Source organism: Petaurus breviceps, unplaced genomic scaffold, assembly GCF_028583685.1.
Source record: "Petaurus breviceps papuanus isolate PSGF00001 unplaced genomic scaffold, PetGlider_PUasm1.0 90752, whole genome shotgun sequence".
NCBI lineage: Eukaryota > Metazoa > Chordata > Mammalia > Diprotodontia > Petauridae > Petaurus > Petaurus breviceps.
Window position 1 is genome coordinate 254,344 of NW_027187336.1, and position 13,205 is coordinate 267,548.

Consider the following 13,205-nt stretch of genomic DNA (forward strand, 5'->3'; position numbering starts at 1 on the left):
TTCCTTCCTTCCTTCCTTCCTTCCTTCCTTCCTTCCTTCCTTCCTTCCTTCCTTCCTTTCTTCCCTCCTTCCTTCCTTATTTCCTTCCTTTTCCTCTCCTTCCTTCCCCCCCCCATATTCCACCTCTCTTTCTTTCTCTCTCTTTCTCATTCTATCTCTATATGTTTCTCTGTCTCTGTCTCTCTCATTACCACCATTTGGTGGGAAGGGATTAGGCTGATGAGTATAAACTAAAGTGTATCCTCCCCATTGAGAGTAATCAGGAAGGCATCTTTAGACTAGAGGTATTTGAGGGTTAGCAGGTAGATAGAATTCTAGTCCAATACAACTTTTGGAGACTGGAAAGGAAGTCACTACCTTCACTGGTCTTGGACCCTTCCTTCCCCTATCCCTAGCTAGGCTGCTAGTGGTATTGGTATAACTCTTCTCTGGAAAGAAGTTTCAAAGAATACTGTGAAGAAACAGGAAGAAAAAAATAGCTTGATTCACTGTGTCCCTTCAAAGATTTTGTGGACTTTGAGATTTCCCCTGAAGAAGGATCACTGTTGCATTTTAGGGAGGTTTCACAAATCCTGTTAATGCTCATCTTGGGACTCAATGAGATTGTGCTCTTAGAGTCCTGGATGACTGCCCCCATCTGCATGGGAGTGGTGGCAACAGAGTCAGTCCTAATATTTATCTCAGAATCTTAATGGAAACCAATATTGGCAATGCAGACATTGACAAACAATTTTTTTTGTGTATATTTGTGGTAAGTCCTACACCCACCCCTATTTCCATAGATTGCCAGTGGCTTTAGTAGAGCCACTGGACCAGAAACCCATAGCCTTGGGCACTACTAAAAGACTAGTTGAATCATGGGAGGCATGGGACTCATGGGAGATGATTGCCTTTGATGAACTTCGTGCCATTTGTCACTTGCTACTTCTTGATCCCCAGTGATTTCTATTTCAAGAAAGTTATTTTTGTTCTCACTGCAATTTGAGATCATGTGATCAATACTTACTGCTTTATAAAGAAAACACACTGGTAGGGGCTCAAAGCTGTTGGTTCTGAGTGGCTGCTTACCCTAGCATGAATCTAGAAGTAGCTCTTGGAGGACTCACAGTTGAGAGGTTCCAAGGAAACTTGGAACTGGGAGGTTCTCTATTTAGGAGGGGTGCCCTTGCATTTCTAGGACCCAGGGAAGATTCTCCTTTCTTACTTAAATTCTTTCCTAGGCTGTGGTTGGACGGCAGGGTTTTCCCATTTAACAGATCAACCAGTTGATTTAATTAATGATACCATTGGTATCAAAGTTTCACTAAACTTTCACTAAACAAAGCATTAAAGTTTCACTAAAATTTTCTTATTTATTGGTTGTGTGACATTGTAAAAATGCTGTTTATTTCATATTTAAATTTTTGCCTGGGTGTTTAGTGGTTAGAGAACTGGTACTCTGTGGTAGAGATTGACTTTCTTCTAAGACTTATGGTTTTGGGAGTCTCACCCGCTAGATATAATGAAAATGGTATTAAAAATGCTTTACCTGGCACTGTGAGCCCTTTTGATGGCTATGAAGTTACTGTCTGTACAAGTCTGATGAGTCTTGATTGTTTTGTGTTAACTATTAGAAACAGTGCTACATTGTAGCAACCTCTCATTTGGTAGGTGTTAATGAAGTTTTTCAGACACTAGTCATTAAACCTACTGCTGCCTAGCACTGTGAGAAAGTTCAGATCCTTCCTTCTTAAAGAAAGTATTACTGGGGATGAGACAAGGGGCCTGCTTCCAAGTATATCCTCATCCTCTGTACTTAATGATGGAGGAGCCATCTCATCCTCAGCAGCTTAATTCTGCAAGGGAGATATCATAGAAGGATCTTTTTCTGTTCAACATTTTACCAGTGACTTAAATGAAGAGGTAAAAGGTGTACTTATCAAATGCACAATCGATATACCTTGGAGAAATTTTTTTCAGATGGGCTCAAACCAACAATGAACAGCTAGGTGGTGCAGTGAGTAGAACGCTAGGCTTGGAGTCATTAAGTCTCATCTTCATGAGTTCAAATCTGGCTTCAGATACTTATTAGCAAGTTGCCCCTGTTTGCCTCAGTTTTCTCATTTGTAAAATGAGTGGAAAAGAAAATGACAAACCACTCCAAAATCTTTGCCAAGAAAACCCCAAAATAGGGTCACAAAGTGTCAGACATGACTAAAATAACTGAACAACAAACAATAGACTGAACTCCCCATTACTGGAAATATTCAAGCTGAGGATGAATCCCATCTATCAGGGATATGATAGTGGGGGAGAAACGATTTCCTGACTATGTGGGAGATTAGACGTGTTGCCTTCTGGAGGTCCTTCTAAGAATTCTGTGGTTCTATGACTTGGAGTCTGGAAAGGGAAAAGAGTGGTTAGAGAGGGCTGGGTTGGAATGGGAAGACTTACTGGCAAAGGTGAGTTTTGCAGGAGTGGAATGAGTATGAGTTGGAAAAACAGGTCAGAAGGGGTTGTTTCAGGTACAGGGAATGGGGCTCACTTCTGTCTGTTCCTCTTTTCAGCACTCCTCCTTCCTGAAGCTGAAAGTCCTGTACACTGTGGGCTACAGCACCTCCTTGGTGATGCTCTTGATTGCTCTGGGCATTCTCATTACCTTCCGGTGAGGAGATGCTGCCAGTCTTCATTTTCTGGCAGCTTTCGATGGGTACTGACCTTGGGCTGATTAAAAAAAAACAACCTTTCTTAGTTTTTCCTTTCTTATCACAGATACATCCCAATATCCCTCCTGCTGCTATCATGTAGAAGCCTCCTTTAAAGAAAAGCAAAGCCTGTTAGTACAGTGGAACAGAGTTCTAAGTTTAGGACCAGAAGACATGGCAAGTCCTGGCTCTGCTGCTTACTATTTTTGTGACCTTAGCAAAGTCACTTCACCTTCCCTGGCCTCAGTTTCCTCATTTGTAAAATGAGGGGGTTGGGCTAGATGATTTCTAAGGTCCTTTCTAAACCTATGAAAACCAACCAAAACATTAATTTCATTCAACAAAGGTAATTCTCTCTATTGAGAAGAGGGAAGTATATATCTCATCACCTATGCAATCACTATTAATTATTACCCTTAATCTGAATTCAGCTACTTAGTGTTGTTTTCACTTCTATTACTATAATTTCTGTTTACATTGTTTTTCTAGTTCTGTTTACCTCACATAGTCTTCTCACACTTTTCTAAATTCCTCATAGTCATTGTTACTTACTGCTAAGTAGAACTCTTATTATATTCACTTTCATTTGTTCAGACATTCCTGACTGATGGGTACTCACTTTAGTTCCAAGTTTTTTGCTACTACAGAAAGTGCTGCTATAAATATTTTGGTATGTATCAAACCTTTCTGTCTGGGACAACATTAATGATACATGCTCCCCTCAGCAGGATTGCCAAGCCAAAGGATAAGAATGGTTTAGTGACTTTAGGGACTTTCCTGGTATAATTCAAAATTGTTTTCTGGAATGGGTGGGTTCATTCTTAGCTCCATCAATAATGCATTAGTGTGTCTTTCTTGTGAAGCCGATTTAAGAGGTTGGGGGGCAGAAGGGAAGAGGAGGGGAAGAGGGGGAGAGGGGGAGAGGGGGGGGAGAGAGAGAGAGAGAGAGAGAGAGAGAGAGAAAGCTGTCTCTTAATTGCCCATATGGAGCTTTGTGAGATATCTTCAAGTCTTTAATTACAAATTGGCTTCTCCCTGCCATTCAAATCTCTTCCAGCCACTTAAATCAGGAAAGAAAATCTGCATTACCCCCAATAATTATTTAATGGCCTCTATCTCAATCTGAATAGAATTTTCCTCTTGTTTCATATTAGTCATTGTGGACACCCCCTTCCCCTCCTCATTTTGTAGTGATAATCAGCAAATGGAAGAATCAGAATAAATTCTCTTTGGTTGTGAGAGTTTTCTAGAGTTCAGAAGACCTTTCCTTTTAGGAACATTCAGGAAAAGATCCTCCCCCTTGCTCAGTCTAGGAAATGGTTCCTTTATTCAGTTACCTTGCAGTCTTCTTTTCTATAGTCTAGGTAGGAACAATTATTCTGGGGGTGTTATGCCAAAAAAATGAGAAAAGAGACCCCCAAGGGTAAATTGAAATTGAAAGTGGATTTTTATTAGCTCCTTGGGACTGCTGAGGGGGGAGGGGGGTGGCCAGACCCCAAATCGAACAAGGGCAATGCATCTGTATATAAAGGCACAACATGTGCCTAAAGGTCAGAGATTGCATAAGCAGGAACTTATAGAAACTAAAATCAACCATTGGTCAGTACACATTTTGATTTTCATATGCCACAAGTTTCCCTAGTTGGGGCTAAATCTGCCAGTTTGCTTACTTTCGTGGAGAGAAGAGATAACTGATTAGGGGAGGGGGGAAGGGATCAGAGGAGCCAGAATGAGGCCATGTACAACAAGGGTAGATGGGAGATCCCAGGATTTCTGAAGGGCCTCAGTCATATATAGTCACATACTTCATAATATCAATCCCTAAGAATACCACCTTTCTCCTTGAGGTTCTCTTTCCTTTTTATTTCTACCCTGTCTCCAGATGCAGACCAGGGATATTTGGCATCAGAGTCTTGGCCTTGGGAAACAGGATACTTGGGTATTAGCTCCAGCTCCAACTTGACTCATTGTATGACCTTGAAAGGTCATTTTCTCTCCTTGGGCCACACCTGTCAAATTAGGAAAATAACATCTGTCTCCTCCCAACTAGGCAGAAGATAAGAGATGTCAAAGCACTTTAGACTTTTAAGGAAGAGAAATTATATAGAAATTAGGATTTATAGTACTGTTAGAATAAGTCAGGGTTTGGGAGCAGCATGGAGATAGAGAAAAGAACACAGTATTGGGAGTTGGGTGTCCTTGGTTCTTCCCCTAAGTAGCTCCTTGACCTTAGACAAGGCATTTTCCCTCTTTGGGCCGCATTTTCCTCCTCTATAAAATGACAAGGTTGGACTTTAGTAGCCTCTATGTTTCCTTCCAGCTCTAAGAGATGATTTCCTCTTTCACAGGAAACTCCACTGTACCAGGAACTACATCCACATGAACCTGTTTGTATCCTTCATCCTGAGGGCCTTGTCCAACCTCATCAAAGATGCAGTGCTGTTCTCCTCCAATGATGCTGCCCACTGTGATGACTATATGGTAAACCAATGGAGTTCCGGTTGGTGTCTGAAGAAAGGGTTGAACTGTTCTCACAGTGCTGGCCCCTGAAAAGAATGGAGGCCTACATCAATGGTGTCAAACTCAAATAGAAATGGGGGCTACTAAGCCACATACAAGGATCGCTGCCTGCCCTGCATTGACTTAGAAAACTACAGATTAATATTATCTATGTTTATTGTATTTTTATTTATTTTGTTAAATATTTTCCTGTAATATTTTAATCTGGTTTGGGCTGCATTCAAGAGTGTTGGATGTGACCTGAGAATGATATGTTTGACACTTTTGGCCTGCAAGACCAAAATATGGAATAGAAACAAAGATAATTTTATCAACTGCTAATCCTTCTTCCTCAGTTCAACTTTTGTCTTCCTGGACCCTAATTTTTTTTTAAATCTTACTGTACAAAAATAGCTATGTTGCCAAGTTCCTAATAATTTATGATATAAATTATATATTTTACTATTCAAATCTATTTACCAAGGAATATTGGTCCTATGTCTTTCAAATCCAATGACCAAGTCAAATCCATGAGATCCAACCCTTCTTTCTTTCCATTTTTGTAGCAGACTTTCTTGGTCCTTTGCTTATTTCCTTTATAAAATAAGATAATGTATAAAAGCCCTTTTCAAACTTATAAGTGGTGGTTAAATATAAATAATTATTACAATTTTTATTATTCTCAGATTTACAAAGACAAATCTAGAGGTTTTAACCCCAACACAGACATTCCAAAGTTTATTATTAACATAATTTTCTGAGAAAAGATGAAAGAAAATACTGATTTGCCTCAAGGTTTTTGTTTGTTTTTGAGAAATTGTTCAAAATGTACCCCTGCTCCCACCCCTCATTCTTTCCCCTACCAACATTGATCATATGCATATATAGTTTATTGTATAAAGCACCTAACAGATATATGAATCTGTACTTCTCTTTTTATTTTTCTTACATATTATCATCTTTTTCATGTGGGTTTGTCCTGAGACCTCTATGAGACTAGAAGTTGCTTGGGGACAAAGATTGTCTTCTCTTATCAACTGGGGACTCCCTTAGGTTCAAGACTGTTGTCTCTACCAGCTAGACAGTTCCCTGAGCAAAAGTAACTCAGAACAATAAAGGAAAAAGCACTGAACTGATGACCTAGCCCTGCCCTCACCTGTGAGACATTAGTCAGGGGTGGGAAACCTGGTGCCTGAGGTCACATGTGACCTTCTAGGTCCTCGGGTGTGACCTTTTGACTGAGTACAAGTTTTACAGAACAAATTCTTTTATTAAGGGGATTTGTTCTGTGCAGTTTGGATTCAGTAAAAGGGCCACACTTGAGGACCTAAAGGGCCACATGTGGCCTCGAGGCCTCAGGTTCCCTACTCCTGCATCACTTTTTTTCCCTAGGGAAACCCTGAATTTTCCTGTATCTGCAAAGTGACTAAGTTACAGTTGATCATCCCTAACCAAATCAGTATTTCCTTTAATCTTTCTCAGATTTCCCTTCTAGCTCTCCCACTCTGTGATTCAGTGATTCTTTGTCTCCCTTTGCAGTTAATGGACTTCTGCATATAGTTCTTGGTCTGACAGTGGGGTTATTGGGTTTTTTGGAGTCTGAATTTTATTTCCAAGAGAAGTCTGCACTCCAGAATTCCTTTCTACTCTGGTCTTTCCACCAATGAGAATTTGACAAAAGAGTAGACACAATCCAGAAGAGACCCAGTCTCCATCTAGAGCTGTGCCCCAGACCACTACCACCCCCCCCCATCTCTGTACCAGCCTCTCCTCCTTGTTCCTTCATGTGGCAGTGGCTCAGTTTGTCTTTCTGTCTCTTCAGGTTGGCTGTAAAACCCTCATGATCTTCTTTCAGTATTGCATTTTGACCAACTACAGCTGGCTGCTAGTAGAAGGCCTCTATCTGCATACCCTTCTAGTCATCTCCTTCTTCTCAGAAAAGAAGGTTCTCCAATACTTTATCATCTTTGGATGGGGTATGTTTCACTGCAACAATAAAATGTTCAGCTAGGTGGTTGAATAAAACAGCACTGAACTAGAAGTCAGGAGATCCTGGTTCTAGTCTCAGCTCTGCTACCTATGTGACCTTAGGAAGTCAATTAATGTCTGTGAGTCTCAGTTTCCCTATCAGTAAAAGGAGGGGACTGGACTTAGTGATCTCTAAGGCCTATACCAGCTCAGAGATTCTATAACTCTCTCCTGACTTTCAAAGCCAATTCCAACTGACCTCCTCAACCATGTTCTCACTGTTCTTTCATGTAAAATTCTCATCTAAATTCTAATGAAACTCTAAATTCAGTGAATGTTTATTAACATTTCCTATGTGCAAAGCACTTTGCTAGATGGTGGGAGAGATAAAAAATTTAGCTAGGACATGGTCACTTCCTATATGGAATTACACTCTAGGAGGGAAATAGACACTAACAAAGAACTACAATACAAAATAATGCATGATAAATGAATAAGGGGGGGAGGGCAAAGTGCTCTGTGAGGTTTGCAGTAAGGATGGTCATTACTAACCTGGAAGGGTCAGGGAAGGCTTCTTGGAAGAGGTGACATTTGAATTGAACTTTAAAGGACCAGGAGGTATTCAACATCTGAAGAGTGGAGAAAGAATTCCAAGAAATATGAAATCATGCAAGCAAAGATTTGCAGGCAAAAAAAATGTGAGACATGTATAAGGATGGCAAGGAATCTAGTTTGGTGTGTAGAGTATATGGAGGACCAATATAATGATTCAATCAATCAACTAACAAGCATGTAAGTGGCTGCTATGTGCCAGGTTGGTATTGCAGGTACAAAGAAAGGCACAGGACAGTCTCTGTCCTCAGGGAGTTAAAATTCTCTTTGGGAGAGACAACATGCAAAAAATCGAGGCCCTACTTGCCTCACATTGTTGTTAGAGGAGAATATAAAATTAAGGGCAGCTAGGTGGCACAGTGGATAGAGTGCCAGGACTGAAGTCAGGAAGACTCATCTTCCTGAGTTAAAATCCAGCCTCAGGTACACACTTAACCCTGTTTACCTCCATCTCCTCATCTGTAAAATGAGCTGAAGAAGGAAATGGCAAACCTCCAGTATCTTTGCCAAGAAAACCCCAAATGGGGTCACAGAGTCAGACACGACTAAATAACAATAAAATTATGCACATGAAATATAAATATGCTTCAAAAAATATAAAGTGCCATACTAATACAAGGGATTAACATTGGTGTGATAAATACAAACTAATTCAATGAATAGTAAGTAGGCACCTATTATATGCCAGGCACTGTGCTAAACCCTGGAGGTACAAATATGAAAAAACAAGAAAGATATCTCCTACCCTCAAGAAGCTTACAATCTAACGAAGGAAGACAAAATATGATAGGAAGCTGCAAAGGGGGTGGGGTAGAGAAGTTTACCTGCTTAGGCATGGTGGAGAAGCAAGTCAGAGAAGTCCCAAAGTAGTACAACCAATGACCTTATCACTCATAGTTATTAGTTCTGATATTCAGCTGCATGGGGAAGAAGTTGTGCCAAACTGTACAGTTATCTTTCCCCGGATCCTTGATTCCTGTTCAGAATTGCTGTCCAGGACTGGTGGTGGGAATTTATGAAGGTAGGAGAAGGGATATGGAGGGAAGAACTCAACTGTGACCATAGAAAAGCAGCCTATGGCGGTGGAAACAGCTGACTCTGGAGTCAGAGGCCTTTGAGGCTTATTACCACAGTGAACTTGGGCAAGTTGCATTCTTCCTGGTGTCAGTTTCCCCATTTTAAAATGAAGAGGTTGGACTACGGGGCCTCTCTCTAACCCCTTTCAACTCAGGATCCATCCAAAGTTTTGTGGTCCCTATGGGGATAAAACTCAAGGGGGCTAGCTTTGTATAGTGGGAAGAAAGCTGGATTTGGATTCCAAAGATCTGGGTTTAAATTCTGGCTCTGCTATTTACTCCCTGTGTGACCTTGGGAAAATCACTTAACAAGACTGACCTCAGTTTTACCTCACTTACAAAGTGAGGGCATTGGATTAAATAGGCCCTAAGATTTCTTACAGCTTTATGTTCTATTATAATATTTACAAATCTTATATCTTAAAAAAAATTATAAATTATAATATTACACACACACATACATAGTTATTTTGGCCTTGATAGTGCCAAGCTCTGACTCAGAAGGCTTAGCTCTCTACACTGTTTAACACTCTGCTCCATTCACTCTAGTAGAAATATCCTCATTGTCCAAGGGGCCCCAAACCTCTCCCTTCATCAAACATGTATCAACAAATCAATAAGCACTTATTAAGTGCATATTATAAGAAGGCGCTAGGGATCCTCTTAGGACTGGCTCATTTTCTAAAAGAACTAAACCCTGGCCCTACAAAGGGTAAATCCCTCAAACCCTCCAGTCAAGCTGTTAGGAGAGTCCAATAATCTATGAAATAATTTGCTTTGAGGTCTCCAAAAGGTGCAAAGGGGTTTACTATGGAGACAGAAACAAAATCATAGATACACATGGGGAAACTGACTGATCTGTTCACTGCAGGTACATTGAGAAATGATTTTTTTTTTTGTTAAACTCCCAGGTTCCCCTGCAGTTTTTGTTATACCATGGGCAATCACTCGACGTTTTCTGGAAAATGATGGGTAAGCTATCAGCCATGTTTGAGAAAAGAGATGAAGGGGCCGTGCTTGCTACAACTCAGTGCTTTGGCATTCAGAAAGGAGGCTTTAAGGGTGCTTCCAAGGAGAGCCATATTTCTCAAATTGGAGTGGAGGGAGGAGGGAGGAGGATGTTAGGAGATAGGAGGACTCTGATATGTCCTTGGAAACCTGAGCTGTGAGACTCCAAATACTTGTTTGGAAGTGGTGACAGAGTTCTGTGAATGGGCTGGGCCACCTTCCTTCCATTTCTGGGCTCTCTTCTCATTCTCCCTTCTTAGCTGATTTTTAAAATAGGCTGCAATGCCAGAGGGAAAACCTGGGTTGCGGAACTTCAAATAGTCATTCAGTGATTTTCTTTTCTTAATCCTATTTTATTTTTCAGTGAGCAAACATTTATTTTCTCTCCCTCCCTCCCACCCACTGGAAGAAGGAAAAAGAAAAATCTCTTGTAGCAAATATTTTGCTTGACTCTGGCTTTAATAAACTAAAGGCTAGGTTTCTCCATCTCCTACTGAGTCCTCCCTCTGCACCCCTCCTTCCCCATCTAGGCTTTTAAGATTCTTGTGATGCCATGAGGGAGATTGCAGTTGGCATAGTTATTTGTTAGTGGCAGTGACTGAATGACCAACCTTGGATTCTTTTAGGGATTTCGGAGGGGTGGAGGAGTGGCAATGTGAGGCAATCTGGTAGGATGGCAAGGAAAGGGGAGATGGGAGTGGAGGGTGTCCTATGATTAGCAAGTTTGAGAACACCTGCTGTGCAGAAATCTTGACTCTGTCCCCATCACTGAAATGCACTCAGCTGTGAATGGCTTCTCTGGGCCCCTTCAAGGGCCATGAGTGAGCCAGGTTCTTGGGGCCTGACAGAATTTTCCCTGGTTCAGGGAGCAGGGGAAAGTTACAGCCAAGAAGTTCCTGCACTAGAGCTGAGGTCAGATGGGTCAAGGTCAAGGTCCTTGATGTATCTTTTGTTTTGTTTTTCATTTATTTATTTTTAAGTTTATGGACTAAAATAAGCATTTCCATAACGTAGTATAATAATAAAAAAAAAGATGATTGTGTATCTTATTAGATCCTCATAATAGCCCCATGAGGTAGGTGTAGTTATTATTCCCAGTTTACACTTAAGGAAAGAGAAGCTTGTAAGTGTCAGAGATGAGACTTGAACCCAGATCTCCCTGACTCCAAATACAGCATTTCAGCCCCTCAGCTATGCTGCCTGCCATTCAATCCTAACTTCTAGTTTCTTCAGCTGGAAAGCTCTCAGTGCCCACAAGAATGAGTTGAGTACTCAGTGTTTGGGGTACTGCCAGGCTGATTCCACAGCTTCCAGTTCAGACAGCTTCACAAAGCCTCAGGGCCACAGAAATGTTCCACATTTGGCATGGAGGAGCAATTTGGGGGAAACTGTATGTTGTAAAGGAAAGACTGATAAACTTGTAGCTATGGAGCACAGTGGCTAGGACATTGGACCTAGAGTCAGGAAGACCTGAATTCAAATCCAGCCCCCGATACTTACCAGCTAGGTGACTCTGAACCTAACTGCTGTCTGCCTCATTTTCCTCTACTGTTAAGTGGGCACGTAATAGCACCTACCTCAGGGTTGTTGTGAAGATCAAATGAGATAATATTTGTAAAGTGCTTAGCAGAGTGCCTGGCACATAGTAGGTGCTTAACAAACCCTTCTTTCCTTCCTTCCTTCCTTTCCCAGGAACTAAGTTGGAATCCTGACCCTAGCCACTATGGCTAATCATTCAACTTCTGCAGTTCTAAATTCCCTCAGCTGTACAATGATGCCTTCTAACTCATATCCAAATGCCTTCCAATTCCAAATCTATTATTCTGTGAAACCTATTCTTTCCTCATCGGTCTTAGTCTGACAATGAATACAATAACAGCCATCTACATCAGCCTCAACTGTGTGCTTCCTTTAGATGCTGGGACATTAATGCCAAACCATCCATTTGGTGGATCATTCGGGGACCTATAAGTGTGTCCATCCTGGTGAGTTGCCTTCCTCCTTGGAGACTGACTCGGGGATGAGGTGGCCCAGGCAGGATACTGGGGTAAATCTGCCAGGCTGCCTAGGCTGACTGAAAGGAGGGTCCAGTGTTTGAAGGACTGTTACATGGAAGAGGAATTATTCTTACTCAGAATGGTTCCAGTCTAGGGAAGACACATATTAAGTATTGTAAAGCTTATAAGGGTCAGGGGACCTAAAGGAACAAAAGGAGGGTTTGAATTGGAGGCCAGATGGAAGTCAGTGCTTGACACCACCTCTTAAGAATCTATCCAGAAGGACAATTGGAATAGTGAAGGGTCTGAAAACCATGTCATAAGGGACCAGGGTATGTTTAGCCCTGGAACAGAGAAGACTTAGAGCCATGATATTCATTATTAGATATTTGAAGGGTTTTCATATGGAAGAAGGAATAGATATAATCTTTGTAGTTCCTAGAGACAGAATACATTCAGCTAAATGTGCTTTGTGAGTATTTAGAAAAGAATTAACTACTCATTTACTTTCGATATTGAGAGGAGCATTGATGACTGGGTTTTCATGTGTTTCTTTGTTGGAAATGACTTCCTGGGCAAAGACACACATGGAGGGAACTTGATTCAGGAGGAAACAATTCCCTCTGAAAACCCATGAAGGGGCCCCTCCATTGTGAAAGGGATCTAGTGAAAAACCTTGGCCAGGCTGACTCATGGGAGAACCGAGATTAAAGAGGTCAGTGAATGTCTTTGGGAAGTCAAGACTAGTTCCATCTGGTTTTCTCATGGAAGATCTGGGTTATCTTTTCAAAGATATCTTGTAATTTTGTAACTTTCCCTTCTCTTTTCCTCTGCAATCACCAGCAAGAAATCCCCTTAGAAAACTTTCTAGAGGATTGTGTGTTTATTACAAAGATGGATTATATTTGTTAAGCTCTTTTTAAACCTTAAAGTGCTCTATAAATGCTAGCTCTTGTTATCCTTAAAATAGTAAGGCAAGGTGGTATGGGTGGGACAAGAGGAAGACTGCTGGACTTGGAGTCAGAGGCCTGTCCTGCTGAATTCTGCTTCTTTCCTTAAGTTTCTTTAGCCCTGAAAGGTTGGTGAGGTGGAAAGAGCACTGGACCTAATGTTGGAAGACCCCATTCTGAGTCCTAATCCTAATTAGCTCTAATACTAGCTGTGGGATGACCTTTTACTTGTATGAACCTATACAAGCCTCAGTTTTCCTGTCTATAAAAGGGGGATAATATTTATAATAATAATAATAATAGTTCTTACTCACATATCACTTTAAGCCCCATGGAGTACTTTATGTACAATATCTGATGTGGTCTTATCACAACAACACTGTAAGGCGAGTGCTATTATTGTCTTCATTT

At 41.1% G+C, this 13,205-nt stretch overlaps 1 protein-coding gene and 1 long non-coding RNA gene across 2 annotated transcripts in view; one reads left to right on the forward strand and one right to left on the reverse strand.

The window, feature by feature from the left end:
• SCTR (secretin receptor) overlaps positions 1–13,205 on the forward strand; it is a 91,441-nt gene that overhangs the window by 67,110 nt on the left and 11,126 nt on the right. Inside the window, exons 5-9 of the mRNA XM_069067761.1 lie at positions 2,547–2,644; positions 5,033–5,165; positions 7,006–7,159; positions 9,751–9,811; positions 11,763–11,832. Coding sequence (XP_068923862.1) covers positions 2,547–2,644; positions 5,033–5,165; positions 7,006–7,159; positions 9,751–9,811; positions 11,763–11,832 — 516 coding nt within the window. The remainder of the gene's footprint in view (positions 1–2,546; positions 2,645–5,032; positions 5,166–7,005; positions 7,160–9,750; positions 9,812–11,762; positions 11,833–13,205) is intronic.
• On the reverse strand, positions 2,573–7,793 carry LOC138146082 (uncharacterized). Its single transcript, XR_011164382.1, has 3 exons — positions 7,704–7,793; positions 5,070–5,230; positions 2,573–2,703 (listed from the first exon to the last, which is right to left on the reverse strand). It is a non-coding gene; the product is annotated as an uncharacterized lncRNA (long non-coding RNA).